General features: G+C 35.5%; 1 protein-coding gene across 1 annotated transcript in view; it reads left to right on the forward strand.

Moving 5' to 3' along the window:
• The first annotated feature begins 15,794 nt into the window (after window positions 1–15,794).
• LRRTM4 (leucine rich repeat transmembrane neuronal 4) overlaps window positions 15,795–22,977 on the forward strand; it is a 728,565-nt gene continuing 721,382 nt past the window's right edge. The window contains exons 1-2 of the mRNA XM_046660090.1: window positions 15,795–15,891; window positions 17,711–19,257. Coding sequence (XP_046516046.1) covers window positions 15,888–15,891; window positions 17,711–19,257 — 1,551 coding nt within the window. The 5' untranslated portion in view covers window positions 15,795–15,887. The remainder of the gene's footprint in view (window positions 15,892–17,710; window positions 19,258–22,977) is intronic.

Consider the following 22,977-nt stretch of genomic DNA (forward strand, 5'->3'; position numbering starts at 1 on the left):
AATATTATTATAAATAAACTGATAAAACAATAGGCGTTACTGGCAGAGAAAACAAGTTTTATAAATGTTTATTTGATCAATAAATTTTTTTTAGAATTAAAAGCACTTTTAAATTTGTTTAGAGTTTAGGAAATGATGGAGTATTTCCTAATTCATTTTAAATAAACAAGAATAACATAGATAAGAAAACCTAACACTGCAAAAGAGGAAGTTACAGATAATAAATTATTAATATATGCCAAAATTGATTTCATCAATAGACCAATACAACATTTAAACATAGAGTTCATTCCACTAGTGCAAGTATAATTCAATACTTGATAACTGTAAATATAATTCATCACATCAATAGTTTATGTAAGAAAAAATTATATGACTATCTCTATTGAAGCAAAAGATAATTTAAAAAATTCAACACTAGTCTTCGAAATTTCTTAGCAATCTATGAATAGTATAATCACTAAACATAAATTAAAGCTATTTAGTTCTACTAACCAATATCAAACTTCATGCAGAGACATGAAGGCAGTATTTGAATGCACCCTCATAATTTTTCATCATTGTTTTGTAATTTTTGATTATTAAAATGAAAAATATATTTTTTTACTTATTTATACAATTGTATACAAAAGTAATTGTATACAAATTAAACAATTATATACAAAATAGACAATATATTATTGTCTATTTTGATTATTAAAATAAAAAAATAAAATGAAAAATAGAACTATGGAGAAGCAGGATGCTTTCCTGAAAATCACTTAAAAATATAAAAACATAGAATTATTTAAATAGATCTTGGTATATTCTGTTAAAGAAACACTGCAGAAAAATATCTGTTGACATAAATATACTTATTTCTTAGTAAAAATATGCCTTCCAAAAAGACTTACAATTTAGGATTTTTGTAAATTATATAGGCATGTGTATCTGCATATGTTTAATCATAATATTATTTTAAGTTTCTACTGAAGACATTAATAGTGGTTATCTCTAGGGGAGAGAACTATACGAAATATATATTTTTTTAAATTTTCAGGTTATACCTATTGAGTGTGTATTACTTGAAATGAAAAACTAAATGCTGTAAAAATAGAAGAAGCAATGTTAATACAGGATACAAAGAAAACTGATAATCAGCGTGGGGTAAGGTGTTTAATATACTACGATGTTGACAAAATTTGGTAAATGAGCTTTTAAACGTAGGATTATATTCTAGTAAGTGGGAACTTTGCTCTGGCAGCTGTGGTTAAAAGGAGAGGTGTAGCATAGAACATTTAATTCCAGGGGTTCCTTTTACATGTGGAACCCAGGAAATACATGACAGGATTTGCTATTTTTCTCAAATTCATAATCTCTCCGAATTTTGTAAATTTTGAATCTTTCTTCTTTCTCCCTTTCCCGCCTTCTCTCTGTGTTTTTTTCATTCTCTTACTTTTTTTCTTTTTTTTCAAACCAGGTTCTTCTCCCCAGGCATTATTTAAAAATTTGATAGAATGCGCCTATGTTCCCCCAATATTGCACAAATTAATAAATCTGTCTTGGTGGTCTCTTGCCATCACCACAAGTTTATACAAAACATGTGCACAGACCTTGCCCTAATTCTTAACAGTGATAGCAGAAACTAATTTCCAGCTTAGGCAAAATATATTGAAGGCTTGTGAAAAACAAAAGGGCATTGTCCCCAGATGTGGTTACTGTACCGTCATCTCTGTTCTCCTCTTATTCCATGGAGCCACCGCCATACAAAGACTAGATCACCTCAGCAACAGAGAGTGACAGAACTCACTCACTCGCAGTTGTTCCCTCAAGGCATCCAGCCACCTACTCCCTAGAGCCTTTTTCTTTTCATTCCAGTACCTGCATGATGTCACTTCCATTAGGAGGTTGATGGCCTGGAGCCTAAGACCTTCAGGACAAGCTGTCAGAATGTAACTATCCGTCCCAAAGCCAGGTCCAAGCACTGGGTTACTCAGTCTGAAACAGAACTTGGGGAACCTCCGCAAAATGACCCAGGTTGGTCTTTGCCTCTCTCAGCCTTTTTCCCTTTAGGCTTTGTCTGCCAATATGAAATCAAGATAATCCTTCCTCCTCTCCTCTAGGCTCTGGATTAGATGCCCTCTGGTTAACCACTTGGACACAGATCTTCCCAAAACAAAGAATAATTTTCAGCAGAAGTACAGTCTAAATCTAAAATTAGTGAAAGAAACATTATATGCATCCATTAGAGCCGTAACTGCAGCCATAACTTTCACAATGAAGTGCCCGATACAACCTCAACAAGAGCCCCAGTCAGGCACATGGGAGTTTCCCATTTTTCAAGAGTTAGCTGGTCTTTAACTTTTACTTTTACGTGAAAGCTTAGCAGAAAGCCTTCAAGAACTTAAAAGCCACTGAGAATAAAAAAGTTTTAGCAAGCAATGTATTCCTGTAGAAATGTAGCCAACATAATGTATTATTTCCCCACCTGCCAATCTGAATTTGAATATTTCTCTGCAGGCAGACTCGGGTTAGTGTCGCTTAGTGAAGAAATGGTGCCATAAGACACTCGTCAGTGCCCCCCAACAGAAAACTCACTGGCAGTGTGTGGATATTTTGTCTGTGAAATCCCTTGAATTGCTTGATGTGGTTGTAATATTCTGTTGTTTTTCCAAGCCATTCTATTTATAGAAATTAAGACATCACAGGAAAACAGCCTGAAGTTTGTACGAGGGTCTATGATATGTTACAGACGTGTTTAGTAAATCTTGTCTTGATTTAAGAATTGACACATCTTGTCTTGCAGGAACGCCAGAAGTTTAATTTTCATTCCAAAGTACAAACAAGCACATGTTAATGTAGTAATTGAATATCGCATATCTCATGTGTTTCCTTCTTAATAACATTAAGAATAAGGACCAGTGACTTCTTAGTCTGTTGAATTGTTCTGAGGCTGACACAAATTATAGTTTAAATTTATTAAAAATTGCCAAGTTTGAATTATTTTTATGGCACTCTAGCCACAATTAACTAACTTTAGGCTGATCTTTTAATATAAATGATAATTTTTACTGTCTAAAGAAAGAATTGGAGCTGGTGCTAGTAAATGTAACTCTTCTTTAATATCATTTTATTTAAGGATAATGTTAATTAAAATTTGTATTAATAAAACTATGTTTCTAATTTCTTTGTCATTATTGTGTTTTCTGAGTTTCAAAAATAAAGGGTGATTAGACTATTCTAACAGCTAATTTAGTGTCCACTCATCTTTTAAATAATATTCAAATATGTTCTGAGATAGCCAATAGTGTCTTTCTTATTTAAGATACATTTTCCCTCTATTAGCCTTTAGTTTAAATTGATTAGTAGTTGGAGAATGGTATCATCAGTAAGATGATGTGAGAAACACCTCATTCTGAAAATGTCCATCTTTTTTAGAAACAAAATTATTCCAATCTTCCATTTTGAAAATTCTGAAGAATGGACTTTCAGAGCCTAATATTTTGAGACCAAAAGAACCTGTCAAGAATAGCAGTGCCTTCACATATTACATTTTCTTAATTTGGAAATTCAGATGGTCTTATAGCATGTGAATAAGTAAATTATTGTTCTCTTGAAGCTGATTGACTTTTAAAAATATGTACATTAGTAATCATTTTGTCTTTAATAATTTTAACATAATGAAACATATTGACTTTAATTCTTCTATTTGGTTTATACTAAATGTTATTTTTTGTACTTAAGACCTTTCTGGAAAAATTCCTGTGCTTAGATCCTGCCCTTGATTTGTGGTCTCTGAATTTCCTTCACCCTCCTCTACTTGAGAAGTGGTTCTCAGTGTGGGAGAGAGTGTATTTTGGTCCCAAGAGACATTCGGTAATATCTGACGACATTTGAGATCTTCATAACTGGAGTGGGAAGTTGTTACTGGTATCTAATGGGTAGAGACCAGGGATGCTGCTGAATATCCTACAATGCACAGAACGGCCCCCAGAAAAAGGATTATGTGATCTAAAATACCAGTAGTGCTGACCTTGAGAAAGCCTGCACTATGGTACCCATCAACACTGAACCCAACATTTCCTTAGAAAGCAGCTCTGCCAGCTTTGACAGCATGGGTGAAGGCTGTTTCAACAAAGTGTTTAAGTGTCACATTCAGTCAAGTCACTTATGAAGTTAACAAGTCAATCAACCACAAGTCACAAATCAATAATAAAATAAGCTTCATTAGCTCCTACATTTTCTCTAAGGAACAGTTTGCTAAATCATGCAAGTAGAAATAACTCCATGTGTGTGCAGGTATTAAAAAGGAAAAAGCGAATACTGTTAATATGCAATTTTGTTATGAAATAAAAATATTGAATACAGTGTTTCTTTATTACTCAAGAACTCTTTTACCCTGAAATTTATGCATGAGTTTTACATATTGGTCATATCCACTAAACACAGCTGTAGCATTAAGACACCAAATATTGCCTAAATCAGCCCTCTTCTCATCAATGTGGGTTTTTGAAAATAACTCTCAATGCATGATCTTAATTATTTAAATAATATCCACATTTTTGTAGAGTTATAATAACATACATCTCTCTATATATACGTTATGCAATATCTAGTTACATAATTATGTGTCTATATTGATGTGAAAAGCAGTGTGATGCAGAAACTTCGGAGTCAAATTAAAAGTTAATATTGGATAAGAATTTAGCAAATTAAAGCTCAGATATATTCTCTGTATCATGATTAACTCGCAGACAATTTGACCTGAAAGGGTAATATAAGTAAAGATTGAATTGTTATACAGCCTAAGAAGACTTGAATTACAAGAATTTTGCTGACACTTCTCTTAACAGACAAATGGCTTCCAGCTTTATAAATTTGTTCTCTGTCACGGGCCACAGGAGTAATTCGCCACATTCTTATTGTACGCTTTCGGTACTTAGTTTTATCACACTCATGCATTATGTTAAAAGATAAACTGAGGCACGTTAAAATTTTCAAGAGTTTATTTCAGCATTCAGATCAGGCAACACCAAACCCAAAGTGGTTAGGAACACCACACCGGCAGGAGAGGTTTTTATAGAGAAGATGTGGAAGCAAACCAAGAAAATTATTTGATTGGTTCTAGCTTAGGGTGGCCTTAGTTTGGAAAGCCAGGTTGGCTGTTTGTAGTTGGTTGTTCTTAAGTTTTATATTCTTAGATTTAACTGCACTGATTCTGGCTTAGGTTTCAGTTTGCTTACATAGGCTGCTAAGGCATCGGAGCCACCCCAGTCTAATGGCCTTCTTGTTTAATTACTTTAACTATTGTAAGTTTTTTAGTATTATTTTACCGATCTTTTAAACTATATGCATTATTTCCTTTAGGAAGACAGAAAATAACTTGAAATTGGATATATTGTATATATTTATTCGTACTCTCATTTCTAATACCATGCTAAGTAAGTGCTAGTAAATGATTCTTCATGGCATAACGTATTCTTATCTTTCCTAGTTCATCTTGGAGTCAGTGAGTTGTATTTGTAAAATATGTAGCTGGAGAGAGAGTTAGAGAACGTGAGAACAAAAAGAGAAGTTTCTTCTAAATGTGCTAATTTTGCCTTTAGGTCAGTTGCTTGGCTAAAAAACATGTGTGATGAAAAGTCTGGGAGGCCTCAGCCCACCAGCCGGCCATCAGCGTGACTTCCGTCATTCAGGTCAGTCTTTGGCGGAATGATACCATCCTCTGCTGGACCTAGAAAAGTGGTCACTCCGTCTTGGACGCAGTTCAGCATTCTCCATTGTTCCTTTGCAGGAGATCTCAGCCCATGCAAACTTGTTAGAGGGCAGATGCCCAGAGGTTAGAGCTCCCATACTTTCTTGAGTCGGAGGGTGTTCGTTGCCCAATTTAGCTCTGAGGATTAGTCGTTTTCCATACAACTTTTGTTTAGTATAAAAGTCAAACCTGGTCAGGACTGAATCTACCTCCAGGACTGTGGGAACTTATAGCTCCTGCTCGTGTTCCTCCACACTCTCAGCGCAGCTCCTATAGAACAGCTTCCAATGGGCCAGCCTTGAGGCTAAGGTCATGGCTTCGGAGGCCGACTCCATGAGTTCTAATACTGGCTTCACCATGTCATTGGCTGTACAGTCTTGAGAAATTTATTTTAAAACCCATACCTCTGCTTCTTCATCTGTAAAATGAAAATTGGAGCAGTACCTCTAGCATATGTTTGAATAAAAAATATAATGTTTTAAATACAACCATATTTTTACAGGCAGTCATTTATGGCAAGTAAAAACATGCATAAAACAATCAAACGTGTGTTGGGGGTGCGTGTTTGTGTGCATACACAGATACATATGAGAAATCAATGTTTCTAGTACGGAAGTATTATTTTCTGATGGGACCTATGTTTCAGGGTAATATGTAGATAGTTCTTATTTACATTCTAATTACATATTAATCATTAAACCCACAGGGTGTAGGGACTGCAGTGATAAGCATCTAAGTTTGTGTTGCCTTGTTACTTATGCTCCTGCTGCTGAAGGATGTTCATTTTCTCATTTGCTATTGTCACCATTAACTTCATGCTGTCTGCTTTAGATGAGAGTGACTCAGGGTCATTTGGGGACCTTGTAACATAAACATATATCTCACTTCCCTAAATAAATGCAATACTCACTCTGAAGTTGCTACAAATTGTTCTATATAAACTCAACTTTTAAGTTTTGGGGTTTTTTTTCCCCTCAATTGGGCTCTCTATTGCTACAAATAAGGAGAGTTTACATTTGGGATATATTTAAGATTTCTTTTTCCGTTAAATGGCTTTGTTTAGAAATAAAGGGCTAATTTGTGAAGTCGTGAATTGCCTTATAAAAGACTCTAATCTGGGCAGGTGGCAGTTAATGTCTTCTCATCTAGTTCACTAAAAAGTTGTTCTCAAACATTTTCTTTTTTCTTTTATATAGTATATGAGATAGATGGAGGGATTTTTGGTAGCTGGTAGAATAGTCTGTGATCGGTCTAATTTTGTCAGGGTGTATAAGGAAGCAAGATGACCTAATATTGCCCTAGATTTTCCTAATATTTATAACCTATTTGTTTGCTAATTCAGGTAATATGCAGTTAATCAGGGACTATTAGCCACTAAAGCAATCTGATGCCGTCTTTTAGAGATTATTGGAAAAAATGTTTAGCTGAATTGTGCTATTACTGAGGTCATGTTGCTGGTTTATAGTTGAGCCTGGACCATAACACAGGTCGCCATGGTGATAGTGCCAACGCAATAAGACATGTTTGACAGAAGGGCTTGAGCAGACCTGGGAATGCCCTGGCAATATGGTCAATAAGAAAGAAATAAAAGCCGATTTTCTCTTCTAAGAAAAAAGTTGATAGTGAAAAATGCAAAAATATATACAGACAGGCTCATTTGAATATTATTAAATCTATCAGGGAAAACACTGAACTTGCATTAATTAAATATGAATATATTGCTATACCTCTCAATATATGGATATTGATATGGAGATATATACATTTAATACTCAAAATAACCTTAGAAATTATATGTTATAATTCTGTTATTTCCATTTTACAGGTAAGGAACTTAAGTAAGGACTGGTTAACTTAATTTTTTTATATCCAGCTTTGCAGAGCCAGATCTTTTTTGCTCACTGATACGGTGCATACTCAATAAGTATTTGTGAAATGGAGAAACAGCTCATAGAGCTGCATCAGAATGCAAACCGGTCTCCTGTTTCCCTCAATATTCCTGTTCTTTCTAATGTACTGTTTTGCTTTCATTTGGAAACATGTACCAGAAAGAGAAAGAATCTCGACTGATGGTGGTATTCAAGACTTCGTGCATTAGTTGATACAGTATGCCTGGTTGGGCTACTTCAGTCAAAGCTGTTCTGTATAGTACTTCACAGAGGACCATGCACATATACGCACATCATATGATGACAATGAGTGTAACTATCTAGCGAACAAATAGAAAACTTTTGTTTATGGAAGACATTATAAACCACACTTTGCAGAAGGCCAAAACCAGTCCACAACAGCAATATGATGACAGTTACCAAAATATAATTGCTAGATATGTCAGGCCGATATGCAGAAAATAATAAACACAAGTACTTACTTAGTAAATGTGTTTTTTTTTTTTTTTTTACCAGCTGTATAAGCGTGAGTACTACTGGCAATATTATAGCAAAACTAAGCACTTTATAGGTCTTTATATGTGTTGCTATCATTATTTATTTAACCCTCAAAATCTCTGTGCTATACAAATTTGTGTTACCATTCCCTTAATTATAGAAGATAAACATGAGATGTAAAGGGCAAAGAGATCTATCAGAATGGTTCAGATACAAAAAAGAGATTAGAGAGTAAAATAGCTATTCTAACCAATCAGCCTGCTGTAATGGATGTCTGATTGAAGGTGTTTATGTAGTCAGGAAAGATACTTAGTTTAAAATCATTTACAAAGTATTCCAGATCTTTCCATAATACAGTCAGAAACTTGATCAATATCTGAAATTAATTTGTCATAATTTAGAGTAACATCAACACTCTTCTGGTACCATCTTCTAGCCTTCTGACTCATAAATATTGTAGAAGGAGAATTATAACCATACAGACATTATCAAAACGGTTATAAATTTGTCAAGCCAATTCTTTTTCTGTGTCACTTTCACTTTTTTTTGGCATAAGTATAGATTTTTTTCACAGGTGTAATCAATAAAAAATACCATTTTGCTTTTGTCATAAAAATTATTTTCATATGTTAGTGGGTGTAAATATTTTATTGATTAATATGTCATGTTTCAGTAAAATATCCTAGTTTTTTGAAAGTTTATTTTTGTGACTTGTTTTTTTCTTGTCTTTCTAGTAATACTGCAATGCATATGTTTGAATATCGTATTCTATTATTTTAAGACATCCTAGGATGGGAACACTAGGTTAAAGGCTAGGAATGTTTCCATGGATCTTGATACATAGTGCTAAGTACGTGACAAAATAATTATTCTAATTTATATTTTCACTATGGATATAGGTTTCACAATAAACATAAAACATGTACAATATGATTTAAAATATAATATCTGATAATATAGTCAGTATGTTGTTTACCTTTTATGTCTTTTCCTAGTAGGGATATAAATTTTGTGTTTTCTTCTAGTCTGACTTTCTGAATTTCTAATAGCTTATTACCCCTATCTATATTGTATGCAAGTAAAAGTTCCATTCATTTGCTGAAATCCTCCATCTTATGATCTAATTTTTTAAGATAGTAACCACAATTATTTTTAAGCCTGTCTGATAATTCTCATGTTGAATCATCCGTGAGTCTGTTTCTATTGTTCATCTGTTTTTTCCTATTATTTATTCAAACAAGCCAAGCATTCATCTCTCCCCAAACTATTTTCCTGTTGTTTTCTTTGCTACATTCTTTTCCTTTGTCTTTCATTTTTGCCTGGTTCACTCCTACTCATCCGTTTTGTCTCACAAACTTTGATTAATTTATTCATTCCACAAATGTAGAAGAACATTTTACTTAAAAGTACATTAAAATATTATTTCCAAAGATTCCTTTCCTAATTCTCCAGTAATAATTATCTCCCACTATTCTGTTCAATAACATCTTTTTTATTTACTAAAATTTATTATAATCTATAAATTATAAATTTATTTTTGTTTTCATTGGTTTAATGTCCAATTTTCATCAACACCAACCCTATTTTATCATGTCTTACATTTTCGCTATCTACTTATTAATATCCTATCATAAATTATCCTATCATAATATCCTATTATATCCTGTTATATCATATCCTATTATAATATCCTATCATAGATTATTTATTTTTCGTGTGTGATGTTAGTTCACTGGTTAATAAAATGAGACATAGGAAGAGTCCATTTTTTTTGTGTGTGTGTGGTTTTGGTTTTTTTTTTTTTTTTGAGGAAGATTAGCCCTCAGCTAACTACTGCAAGTCCTCTTTTTGCTGAGGAAGCCTGGCCCTGAGCTAACATCCGTGCCCATCTTCCTCTACTTTATATGTGGGACGCCTGCCACAGCATGGCTGCCAAGGAGTGCCATGTCCGCACCCGGGATCAGGGCCGGCGAAGCCCGGGCCGCCGAGAAGGGAACGTGCGAACTTAACCGCTGCGCCACCGGGCCGGGCCCAGAAGAGTCCATTTTTGTATGTCTATATATTTCAATACAACTTTTGCTGTGACTATATTAATAATATGAACATTATCTTAATTAATATACATATTGGGCCCAAAGGTTTTCAGCGTGGAGATCAAGATTCCTAAATTCAGCTGAACGCATGTATAAAATGTTATTTTTCTTTAAGTTTGTAACAAGTTAAGTAACTAATTATCACTACTATGAGAAATGAGGTACTGTTAAACCATGATAAGTAAACTGAAAAGGGAGAAAATGTCCTTTATTTTGAAAAACATGATTCGAGGTTTCTCTTCATGTTGAAATTGAATTATGCACATCATTAAAATGTGTCTTGATGAGTACATTATTTTTAAATGTGCATGTATTGTGTGGTTTCAGTGTGTATGCGTGTGTGGAGGAGAAAGCAGGCACAACATGTTAATTTTGCCTTTTTACCATTTAAGAGTGAAGTTAGGAAGTTTAGGAATTGGTGAATGAGAATGGGAAGAGGTTTACATATTGAGAATAAAGTGAGCATAGTACCATGACATGCTGATGCCAGAGTAGAGGAATATCAGAAGAAGATTAGTGGAATGTTATGTTTTGTTTTTGCTTTTTACTTATTATTTTTGTTTGCTTACATGTTTGATTGGTTTATTTATTTGCATGGTGTATGCTTTCTGTTCCCAATATCTATCATAACTCCTTATTCTATTTACACTGCTAACATAAATAATCCCCTGTAATCCAGTAGTTTAACAGAGCTTTAGAGTCCTGGGTTCTGGTCAGAAGAAGGAGAGAGAGACCTTTTCTCATGACTCCCTGGACCTGGAAGTGATCCATATCAATTCTGCTTAGAGTCCATGGTGAGGATTGGTTACACGGTCCCCACCTAAATGCAAGGTGTGCCTTGGCGGGGCCGCCATTTTTTAGTGCTGACTTTATACTTCAGAAGAGATGCGCACGTTATTTTTCCTCCCACTTTCAATACATGTTTTCTAATAAGCTATTCCCAGCACCACTTCAGGGGTAGAAAAGATGACCTTTATGTAAACCACCCAGGGAGTCTCAAGCCTCTGGGCACAGAAAGTTATTCAAGAGTGGGAAAAAAAAAAGACTGCACCGGAGTCACTGCATGCAATGCGACATTTACTATTGGTTCTTGAATCTTAATGCATATGGTACTAGAATTACTGGAGCTATCTTGAAACCAGAATCGGAATGGAAATAACACATTGGAAGTTAGGCCTGAGAAGTGGACCAAAGGATCCAGTGATACCTCTAATTTCTGGATCAAGCTGTATCTGGCTATAGAATTCTCTTTGGCGTGATGTAAAATAATTTTCCACTTTATTTTCATTCAATTTGGGTTGAGATTTCTTTCACTTGTAATTTTTAATTTCTTAACTGACACAGCCTTTTAATTTTTCATTAAGGAGAACATACTATTTTAGGAAAGAAAGAAGTTATTGAAGGTATTGAAAGTAACATTGTGATAATAGAAATTGATTGAGTACGTGATTGAACGAGGTCATCACTAACATTTAAGTGTTCAAACTAGTTCACTTTTTGAGCAATAAATATGTAGACCACTAGGCATGATGGTATGCTGGTAAATGTTTGACAAGTGGCTCTCCAACTATTGTTCCAACATGAATACTACCTGATATTTTTGTTTCTATTAATGGGTAAGACAAAAGTGAAACAACAAAGACATATGTTGGAATTTCACTTGTTTGTCAACAATGTGAGTGACTTCTTTGCTCAATCAGATAATAGATATCAAAGACTGGAAGAATATTTCTCAACTTTTGTGTTATTTATAATTAAATGGCTACAGACAAGAACTTTTAAGTTTAATCTGTATTACTAATATTTTCTTCATCACTTTCTTAAGTCTAGACACTCAACAAAACAATAAATCATGCTTTAAATTTTGGCTTTTGCTGATTTCCTTGGTGTAAATACTCCTACCATGGTCAGTGTCAAATTATCAAGTGAGGTCACTGAATGTTCTTTGAGATAACAAAAAGTCCTGTTATATATACTTAGTTCATGAAGTCTCAATTTAGTAAATGAAAGTAGTAAGTCCACCATATTAATCAACACCTCATATCTCATGAAGCCTGAGCATTCTCCCCCTGTTCCAGTGTAGGACCAGATGGAAGTGGGCCATCCGTTACCTAGGAAAATAAAGGAAGTGTAGTCAGCTTCCCTCATTCTTGCTTACCTCTTCCTACACTAACTCACCTCTTCCTACACTTACTCGCTACTGTTTTTGACCTTTCCGGGAGACTTGTTTTGACTGGTACAATTGTAAAAGGGTTTTTTGATTTCTGGGCCTAGCAGATGTCAAAAGAGATTTCTCTTTCTTGTGGACACATTGATAAATCTTTAATAGCCACATTAGGAATAATGCACAAAATTTCCCATGACAAGGATCACACATTTTTTCTTCATCTCTATGATGCGTGTCCAAACTTGATTGGCTTCTGTTTGGGTTTTTTGTCGATTTGTTTCAGTAGTGCACTTACACAGACTCTTACTATTGGGGGTATCACCAGGATTTAAAATGGCTTCAAGCTGACTCTCTCTCTCTCTTCTCATAGCCCTCCTCTCTTCCATGGAAAACTCTTGCATGTACTTTTATCCAGACCAACACTGAAAGTGAAAGCCAATCCCAACACTACTTTAACTCTTCTTTGCTTTGACAAACACATCTCTTACCCTCTGGATTTCTCAGACAGGAATCAGATACCATTCCATAGTGCTGGGCTCACAACTGCAAACACACATCGGGCTCGTCAAGGAGCCTGTAGAAATCCCTTGCCATAGAATTAAACTGTGGAGCTGACATACCCCTCCTTCCCTTGGGTGAAAGGTGTGTGTGTGTCTGTGCATGTGCACACATGTGTAAGTGATACCAGGATACCTCATTCCAAAGAAATCTTCCCCACAACATTCTTTGTCACACCCAACTCTCTTGATCCGTTTATGTCCTCGCAGTGTGTTCAGGAGACCTGTAATTGATTTTTTACAACATCTTTTGTAAATTGTGCCTATGATCTAGTATCTACTTTGGAATGCAGTGTCTACTAAATCTTAGTACTTCAAACGAAACTTGCATTTGAGCTGTTTATTACAGCATAAGTGTGGGTAGCATCATGAGATTTTTCCAATCCACTATCAAAAGCTGTTCTCATATCTTGTATTCAAACCAAGGAAAATTTATATATATCTCACATGTGCCTCATATTCATCATATTTAAAAAATTAGCAAATACAAATAGATAAAAAATCATAAAAGATGAAATAAAATACATCCAAAATCCATCTCCCAGGAAAATCTTCTCTGTATATTTTATTTTGGCCTCATGCAAATAAAAAAATTACAGAAATAGATTCCCTGTCATCCTCTTCCAGTACTTGCGTTCTCTGCCCCACCCTCCTTCCTTTGTACATTACACATTCGTTATAAGCAAGTACAAACCACTTTAATTTTAATGGCAGCATGTGTTCTATTTCATGAATATATTAATTTTCCTTAACTAATTCTCTGTCATTGAGTATTTAGGTGGGGTTTTTGTTTTTATGTAAACTACACTACTATGAACGAATTATATGTGTATCGTTTATGTTTATTTCCTTAGAAAGGTATACCCCTTTCATTAACCAAATAAAATTGCCTCTTTTGGTGTTCATTTGCATTTTAATAGGTATTAAGCCTTAAGCCAAAGACACACATTTCTAAAATAGAAATTCAGGTATCAGTTAATGGGAAAGGGATATATTTGGGGGACAAATTACCCCTTTCTGTTCCTTGAGAAATCTTAGTAATTGCACGATTGCCTGTGACTGCCTATTCATAAATCTGAGTCAAATTATATATGTTATTCATATGATAAGCCCTCCATGCTTATTAATATTTTGGCAGATAATACAAAACCAAAAAATATTTCTAAAAATATTTCCAGTGGTCCACAGCAACTCTAAATGCTTGTGTAAAATTTATTTGAACTTCTCACACCTGCTTAATTAGGTTAGCAACTTACCTAACAGTCTTTCTCTGTACTACATTGGATCGTTCTTCTGGATTGTTCCAGAATTTATTATCTGCCAGAGGATTATGAAATAAACAAGTAGAGAAACAAAATGGAGGTGATGCATTCTATTATTTTTTTCAAAGTTCAGTACAAGTTCAAGGAAAGTGTGTGTGGGCTTTTAAAAATACATGTCTCAGGTATTTCATCATTTCATCCTTCCTAATTCTAAGGATATTCTGCAAATTTTAGAAATACAGAGATGATGTAGAGCTCACATGTTTTTGTTTTCTTGAAATTACAGATTATGAAAGTGACTTGCATAAGAAAAAAACTGCATTACAAATGTAGACAAGTTTAAGAAGTGACAGCACTAAGGATGTCAAAGTGGAATTCTATCCTTATCTAACATTTAGTTTCTCTTAGTTACCTTCACATTTAGTAATATAGTATTATAAAAACTGCTTTAGGACTAAAAATGTGCACCTTTAGAAAATAATGATCTAGACTGTTCGATAAAATGTGCATAATGGCAGAATATGTTTTATTATCAGGGTTGGAAATTTAAAAATTAGACCTAAAAATGTTAGATGTAACTATCTTTAAAAACGATCAAATTACATTTTTCCCTTGGGTAGGTTTGTTCCTCTATGTGATTTTCTTTAAAAATGTAAATAAGTAAAACAAACCAACAGCAACAAAAACAAACCTCAAGTTATTTCTATTGTTGAGAAAACATAAGAAATCTCTTGTGATATGTGCAGCGGAAAAAAACATTTCACGTCAAGGCAACTTTTAAAAACTACTACCTGCATAATATTTAGAGAAGCAGTATTTTACTTAATATTCAATATCACCGAATGGAACTCCTTGGCATAAACCTTTTATAATTTGTGTTATTGGAGAGAAAAAAGTGATCCTGTGCCTTTAATTCCCCTTTCTGAGAGAGAGAAGGCTGCACACCACTGACAGCCTCACTTGTTCCCGTCTTTAATGTGCAATCTGTTTTCTCCAGCGGAGGGCACTCAGTGTATCACAAACTCAAGCATTAGCACCAACAAGCTCTGAGCATCATCAGTCTCTGGAAAGCCTTCTGAATTAGACAAGAGCTGCCTCTCAGCACAGCTACAAAACACTTTAAACCTGACCAGCTAAATGGATAAACCTAGCCTGCACAGCTTTTAAACTGGGGTCTCATACAGCACAGGAGGCCTACTTGCTTCAAGAACTGAAAATCCAGAGGATGAATTGCTTTATCTGGGAATGGCAAAAGCCAGCACAATAAGGAATGCCAGGTATTCTGAAGATTTTCTTTTTTTTTCCTCTTTTTTTTACAGAGAAGTTGGTTACCTTCGAGATGGGCTGTAGCTCTTTTGCACAGATTGCCAATTACTGCTGATGGGTCTCTGGTGAATTACACAATGGTCCTCAGAGCCTAGAGGCCCACCCCCCCCCCCCCAAGGCTTCCTTCTCCCTGCCCCCCCCCATCCTACCCCATGCTGGGATTTTTTTTTTCCTATATGTATATATATTTTTTCGCCTGTCCTCTTCGGGGAAGTTTGTATGGGGCTTCTCGCTCACATGCGGGATCAGAATGGTGTGAATGACAACCGCACTGTGTCATGAAGGTGGCTGTGGTTTCAGCCCCAGAGACCAAATAAGAAGAAAGCTGAGAGAGGGGGGCAACGTTTTTGGATGACAAAGGATGGGTAAGTGAACTTTTGTTGTTTCCTTCTTAGCAAAGCTGATCCTCTTGGCTTCCTATCCTCAGTCATGGCATTAGCTGATAAAAGACGGAGAAACAGGCAAAAAGCAGCAGCCTCTGAGTTTGCCAGTTGACTCACTGTAGTTGCTATTATATTTTTAGATCATTTTCCTCTTTGTAGTTTTTTTTTTTTTAATCCATAAATGCATAACACGGACTTAGACTCTAGAGGAATATCTTTAAGACTGTCTCTACCGTATGCGTATCCACAGCTTGGGAATTGAGCATGAGATAAATGTTGTGTTTGCTTCTATTTCTTGATAATATTAACAAGCTTGTATTTCTGGTTGCCGTCAGGAAGATTGTTCCCACTTTACTGCGTGTGTGGAGGGGTGGGGTCGTTACTTTATCAGAGGTCGCCCAAGGGCTTGTTTTATCTTTGAAGCTGTATCCTGAACACAGCTTCCAAATTTCCAGCAGTCATTTGCCAGTCTTATTTTTTCAAGTGTGACTGGCTTTTCCCCCCCCTTTCTCCTGTCTGGGAGAGCTGGAATGTATTTCAATGAGTCTGTAGCTGGCAAGAGGACAGAGAGCAAGATCGGGTTTCAAATAAAAAAAAAAAAATACTTAACTGGTTGAGTCAAAGAAGGAGAGTTTTTTGATTAGGGGTTTGGCTGATTGCCTCCTGGTTAAAAATATGAATTTTTAAGAGAAATGAAGAAACTGCAGCACACGATAGGATATTTTTTTCCCCACCGCTAAGATATAATAAATCTACTGTTGACAGAGGAAAGAAGTCCCTTAACATGCTGTGACTTGGAAATGCAGCATGAGTGCCAATAGATTGCAACTTTGCAGGTTTTCTGAAGTTAATGTCGGTAGGGGAGAGAAAAAAGTGAGTGAGAAATTTGAGCAAGTTGGCGTGGAGGGGAGGGGGATAACCAGTCTGCTTCTCTCCTTGTTTATCCCTGAAATGTACAAAAGCAGCTGTGTGAAAAATAACAGCAAAACTGACACTACCCAAGATTATTTCGCCCTGCATGCAAATGTTTAATTCGAATTTGATGGTCTTAACTTTGGAGTGTCCTGTGTTACCACTAGTTAGGGCTCTGAGCCGATGTATGACTGGGCAGGACAGCCACAGTAGGTAGCTCTTCCTGAGTGTTGAGAGCATGTATGCTTATGAACACATGGAGAGTACCTCACCCTGTTATTAGTCTTCATACCATGCTTCATCGGCTGTCTATACTAGTCCCAATGCCATTTTTTCAGAGCTCATATATTGTGATTTCATTATGCAATAAGGATTCAATTTCAGGCAGGGCAAACTTGGGTTACCTTGACAGCTTACTGAAGCTCCTTTGCCAAATCACAGCCTGTTTGCTAAACTCAGAAGGACATACAAGTGTGGGGCTTACTAAGTCACATTTTTGCCATTACCAGGAGAATTAGAACTCTTCCTTTTGGTACTGGCATTCAACAGAGTGACTAGCCAGATATTACCATTATTAAAATATGGGCATTAAGTGATAAGATAGTCTCTGTGCTTTTCAGTGTTGATCTACATAGGAACTCTTGAAACTCAGGAGGGCTTTTCTTAGTTCTCTGGCACACTGGTGATTTGACAATCAAGGAGGAAAGAATGAAACCTAAATAGCAAATGTGCAACACTGAAGAAAACAAGGCTTTAGATGTTAGATACATTGTGCTTAAATCAGCTGTCCCATTGCTACCTAGATGAAATGCCCCTGATATTGGTAAGCTGGTGGTGATTTATATTAATAGCTTTACAATGTGCATTTGTCTTCTTTTTAATATTGTAGGTTTCCATTTAATTACGCAGCTGAGAGGCATGCGTGTGGTGCTAGTGCTTCTTCCTACACTGCTGCTTGTTATGCTCACGGGGGCTCAGAGAGCTTGCCCAAAGAACTGCAGATGTGACGGCAAAATTGTGTACTGTGAGTCTCATGCTTTCGCAGATATCCCTGAAAACATTTCTGGAGGGTCACAAGGCTTATCACTGAGGTTCAACAGCATTCAGAAACTCAAATCCAATCAGTTTGCCGGCCTTAACCAGCTTATATGGCTTTATCTTGACCATAATTACATTAGCTCAGTGGATGAAGATGCATTTCAAGGGATCCGTAGACTGAAAGAATTAATTCTAAGCTCCAACAAAATTACCTATCTGCACAATAAAACATTTCACCCAGTTCCCAATCTCCGTAATCTGGACCTCTCCTACAATAAGCTTCAGACCTTGCAATCCGAACAATTTAAAGGCCTCCGGAAACTCATCATTTTGCACTTGAGATCTAACTCACTGAAGACTGTGCCCATAAGAGTTTTTCAAGACTGTCGAAATCTTGACTTTCTGGATTTGGGTTACAATCGTCTTCGAAGCTTGTCCCGAAATGCTTTCGCTGGCCTCTTGAAGTTAAAGGAGCTCCACTTGGAGCACAATCAGTTTTCCAAGATCAACTTTGCTCATTTTCCACGTCTCTTCAACCTCCGCTCGATTTACTTACAGTGGAACAGGATTCGCTCCATTAGCCAAGGCTTGACATGGACTTGGAGTTCCTTACACAACTTGGATTTATCAGGGAATGACATCCAAGGAATTGAGCCGGGCACATTTAAATGTCTGCCGAATTTGCAGAAATTGAATTTGGATTCCAACAAGCTTACCAACATCTCACAGGAAACTGTCAATGCGTGGATATCATTAATATCCATCACCTTGTCCGGAAACATGTGGGAATGCAGTCGGAGCATTTGTCCTCTATTTTATTGGCTCAAGAATTTCAAAGGAAATAAGGAGAGTACCATGATATGTGCAGGACCTAAGCATCTCCAGGGCGAAAAGGTTAGTGATGCAGTGGAAACATACAATATCTGCTCTGAAGTCCAGGTGGTCAACACAGAAAGATCACACCTGGTGCCCCAAACGCCCCAGAAGCCTCTGATCATCCCCAAACCTACCATCTCCAAACCTGACCTCACCCAGCCCACCCTTGAAGCACCAAGCCCTTCCCCAGGGTTTCAGATTCCTGGCACAGAGCAAGAATATGAGCATGTTTCGTTTCACAAAATTATTGCAGGAAGCGTGGCTCTCTTCCTCTCGGTGGCCATGATCCTCTTGGTCATCTATGTGTCTTGGAAACGCTACCCAGCCAGCATGAAACAACTTCAGCAACACTCTCTTATGAAGAGGCGGCGGAAAAAGGCCAGAGAGTCTGAAAGACAAATGAATTCCCCTTTACAGGAGTATTATGTGGACTATAAGCCTACAAACTCTGAGACCATGGATATATCCGTTAATGGATCTGGGCCCTGCACATATACCATCTCTGGCTCCAGGGAATGCGAGGTATGAACCATGATCCTCCTAAAAGCATTTCTACTGCGGGGAAGGAGAGGTAAATGTTTGAAGCTCTAGAGGTGTCTCTAATCACTAGAAAGATTAATGACCCTTTTGCTTTTGGGTTTTGCTCAGTGTGAAAGGTTACTTAATTAAATTACAACCACCAGGAAATTGACTGCTTTTTTTTTTTTAATGGTTGAAACTTGAAGGAAGTTCATTCAAGGATGAGATTAAGTTGGAATAAAGCACTATGTTAAAACATCTGTTTTTTAACAGTTTGTATGCGGGGGTTGGACTTACAAAACACACATACACACAAACGAAACTTTTCATTCTGAAATTTATGTCTGGTTCTTGTTGTTTGACTTTTGTAATGGAGTAAAGAAGGAGGGGCCAGCTTAATTTAAAAGCAAAGTGATTTTACCAAAATTCCAGGAGGTAACGAAGATTTAAACCAAAGAGCAATTTACCCAAGGGTTGATTTCGTTGTAAATTTTTAGTTTTAATCGAAGCATGCAACAGGGACCTCGCGGGGAAACCTGTCTTCGTGTTACTTGCCATTTAGTTATTATACCAGCACAGAGAATGTCAGAGGCCCTACTGTGTCATTGTATTAGGCTTTTAAAGGTGTCTTTCTTTTCTTCTTTCTTTACTTTCATTTTTTCCTTCTCTCCTTCCTTTTTTTATTTTTTTTTTTTAAACTGGACGTAGATCACTTTTCAAAGGTTTTCTTAAGTGCTGGCTATTTGTATGTAATCAGAATGAAACTTAAATTCTATGTTTTGGCTTTGTCCCTGGTAACTACAATCAGGTCATGATGTTGTGGATGATTTAGCAATAACATAATGACAGGCATAACAGGGACTGTTTGTCAGTGTTGCTGTCATCCCCAAAAGAAATAATGTGTATTCTTGTTAAACTTAGTGATGCAAATATTTATAAATAAAAAGAGAGAGATTTGAACTTTGGGTAGTCTCTCTTTCTGTAACATTAGCCTCAAAGGAGGGCATTTCATGTATGCTGTTTTCATTTTCATGAGAGTTCAGTTTGGACCCAGTTTCTGATTATTTTATTTTAAAGATCACTTATGGGAACATGTTTATGAGTAGAAAAATAGAGATTTCCAATTTGTCAATAAGTAATACTGGATGCAAATTTTTCTTTTTTTGGTAAAGTTGATCAAAAAGTGCAAAGATTGTGACTGCCAAGACCTCGTTGCTGGAATAAACTAGTGAAGAGAGTTTGAGTTCTGGCATTATGTTGTCTTCTTACCTGATTTTAGATGATTACTTTTTTCAAAAGAGAGTTTTAATGAGTATTTAAAAGATGTTGCCTTTTTTGATACTAGTTATAACAGTTGGAAAATATAATTTGCTCTTTGATAAAATATACCCAAATCTTTCCATAGTTCTAAATATAGATGCTAACGAAAATGGTTTCAGACAAAGCACTGAGTTTGAAATAATCTTCAACTCAGTGTAATTTGGAATATTGAACTGTCCTTCAGAGTTCATTTTCTCTTTTTTGTGTATGATTGAAAATAAGAGAAATAATCCCAGATAATAAATCTCTAAAAGAAACCTGTGTAAGCAATTGCCCTTAATAATTAAAGAGAATAAAAGATTTTATATAAAAGTCTAACAAGGCTTGATTTTTTATTGCAGGCCAACATTTATACAATATACATCAATATTAGTAAAACAAATTTATCCTGTTTTATTCTAGATTCTCCTTATACTTTGTGATCCTTTTAAAGGCTAGTAATATAAGAAGAAAAGGCAAATCCAGGTCAATTTCATTCATTTTCTTTTGACTTTTGTAATACAATGATGGTTTTCACTTATAAGAATCACCACAAAGAAAAAAATTCTTAAAGAACTAGGACTTGAGAACATTGGTTCTAAAACTTTTCCAGAGATGTTAAATTCCAGAGATTATTCCTTCAAAGACCCTAGGCATTACCATGATAGGAACAAAATACAAACATGTTTTATTCTGTAAAAATATGAGTGTTTCAAAACACGTTTTGATACTATGTTATGTAGAGTGGAGTTTATGGTCATGAAATTGCAGTGGCATTGTTGGAGATGAATGTAATGGTAAAGCCTAAACAATGAAGAATTTAATGAATTATTATAGTGAAGTCGTTGAGCCAAAATGTCAGCCGTACAGAAGTAGATCAAACTCTCCGTGCCCTAAAAAGTGGAATATACTAGGCCAGACATTTAAGACCGTTAACTCCGCCAGAGTGTGAGGGATCCAATTAAGCTCTGTTTAAATGAATGTTGGTGTGTTTTGAAACACAGACACAGAGAAACACACGCAAATCTCAGCCGCCACTCCTCCTTTTTGACAGGATGTTTGGTGAATTACAGTTCTAGGTGGAAATAAGAAATGAGGAAAAGCAAATTCTCAGAAATTATTGTGAAAACCATAATTTTCCCTTACTGCTTTGTCACCGCAGAGTGTAATTTCTCCTGTTGAGAAATACCCTCTTAGAGAAAACGTCTCTACAAAATGAAGCCAAGCGAGAGGAATGATATGCCCAAGTTTATGATTTTTAGGAAAGTAGAGGTATGCTGTGTTTTAGTCATGTTGGTTTCAAAAACATCACATATCAGTAGCTTAGAAAGCTAGAGAACCATTCGTATATTTATGATACAATTTTGTGAGACAGTGTTTTTTAACTTCAAAATGCCAAACTGTACCCAATAAAGCCATAAATATTTAACTAGAAAACTTAGCACCAAATGCTAATTTTCTAAGATAGTGCCTTGAAAATAAATTGTATTAAATTGAAAATTCTACTTATCCAACTAATGTTATATAAAGTCATTATGATCTAAATATAGATAAAGTATTCATTTTGTCTATTTCTTTTAAGAAGAAAGTAAAAATATTCAGATTTCTATTGGTATGATATCTGTGAGCCACCACAGAAATATAGCATGCAGTTTTCAAAGTAAATAACTTTGGCTTTATTCTTTATGAGTTTTAATTTTGAAAAGTCCACGTGCACATTCTATGCTAATAAATTGAAAGAGAATATTATAATAACTTAGGCAGTAAAAATCTCTTATATCTATAAAAGAGGAATAGAGTAGATAGTTATGAATAATTAATATGATATATGGCACAACTCTAATAGATACATACATCTCAATCATCATACTTTGACTGGATCAGTGTGCTTGGTTGAACTGAATCATTTAATTTGTCTGTCCTCAATATGTGCTCAGAAAAGAGAACTTAAAGCCAAATGGATACAGCTTTGCCTAAAACTTAGTAAGATGTCATTAAAAGAGAAAATTACAAAGACTTCCTTTTGAAAATAGCTTGTGAAATTTTCCATAGCTTTCCCTCATTAAAAATTTTAGGGGAATTATGAAGTTATTTCATTCTATATACCAAAATTTTACTTAAAGATTATTCAGAACAAAATTGTGAATACCTGATTCATCTAGGATATATTTTATCAACTGAAAACAGCAAAGACCTTTATAAAATTAGTCATCATGAATATAGGACAAGAGAGAACATTTCTAGTTTGTCTTTTGAATTAAAAGAAAATGAAGTTGGTAAAACTTTGAAATGAATGAAAGTGGTCTCTAAAGAGATTCTCCATCTAAAGTGTTTTAAAAGTTAAGTAATTGAAATATAAAGTTTAATGATCCCATAATGCTAACAGTGCTGCCATTAGGAAAATGGGAGTATAGGTGACATTAT

This window comes from Equus quagga, chromosome 5 (assembly GCF_021613505.1).
Source record: "Equus quagga isolate Etosha38 chromosome 5, UCLA_HA_Equagga_1.0, whole genome shotgun sequence".
In the NCBI taxonomy this organism is placed as follows: Eukaryota; Metazoa; Chordata; class Mammalia; order Perissodactyla; family Equidae; genus Equus; species Equus quagga.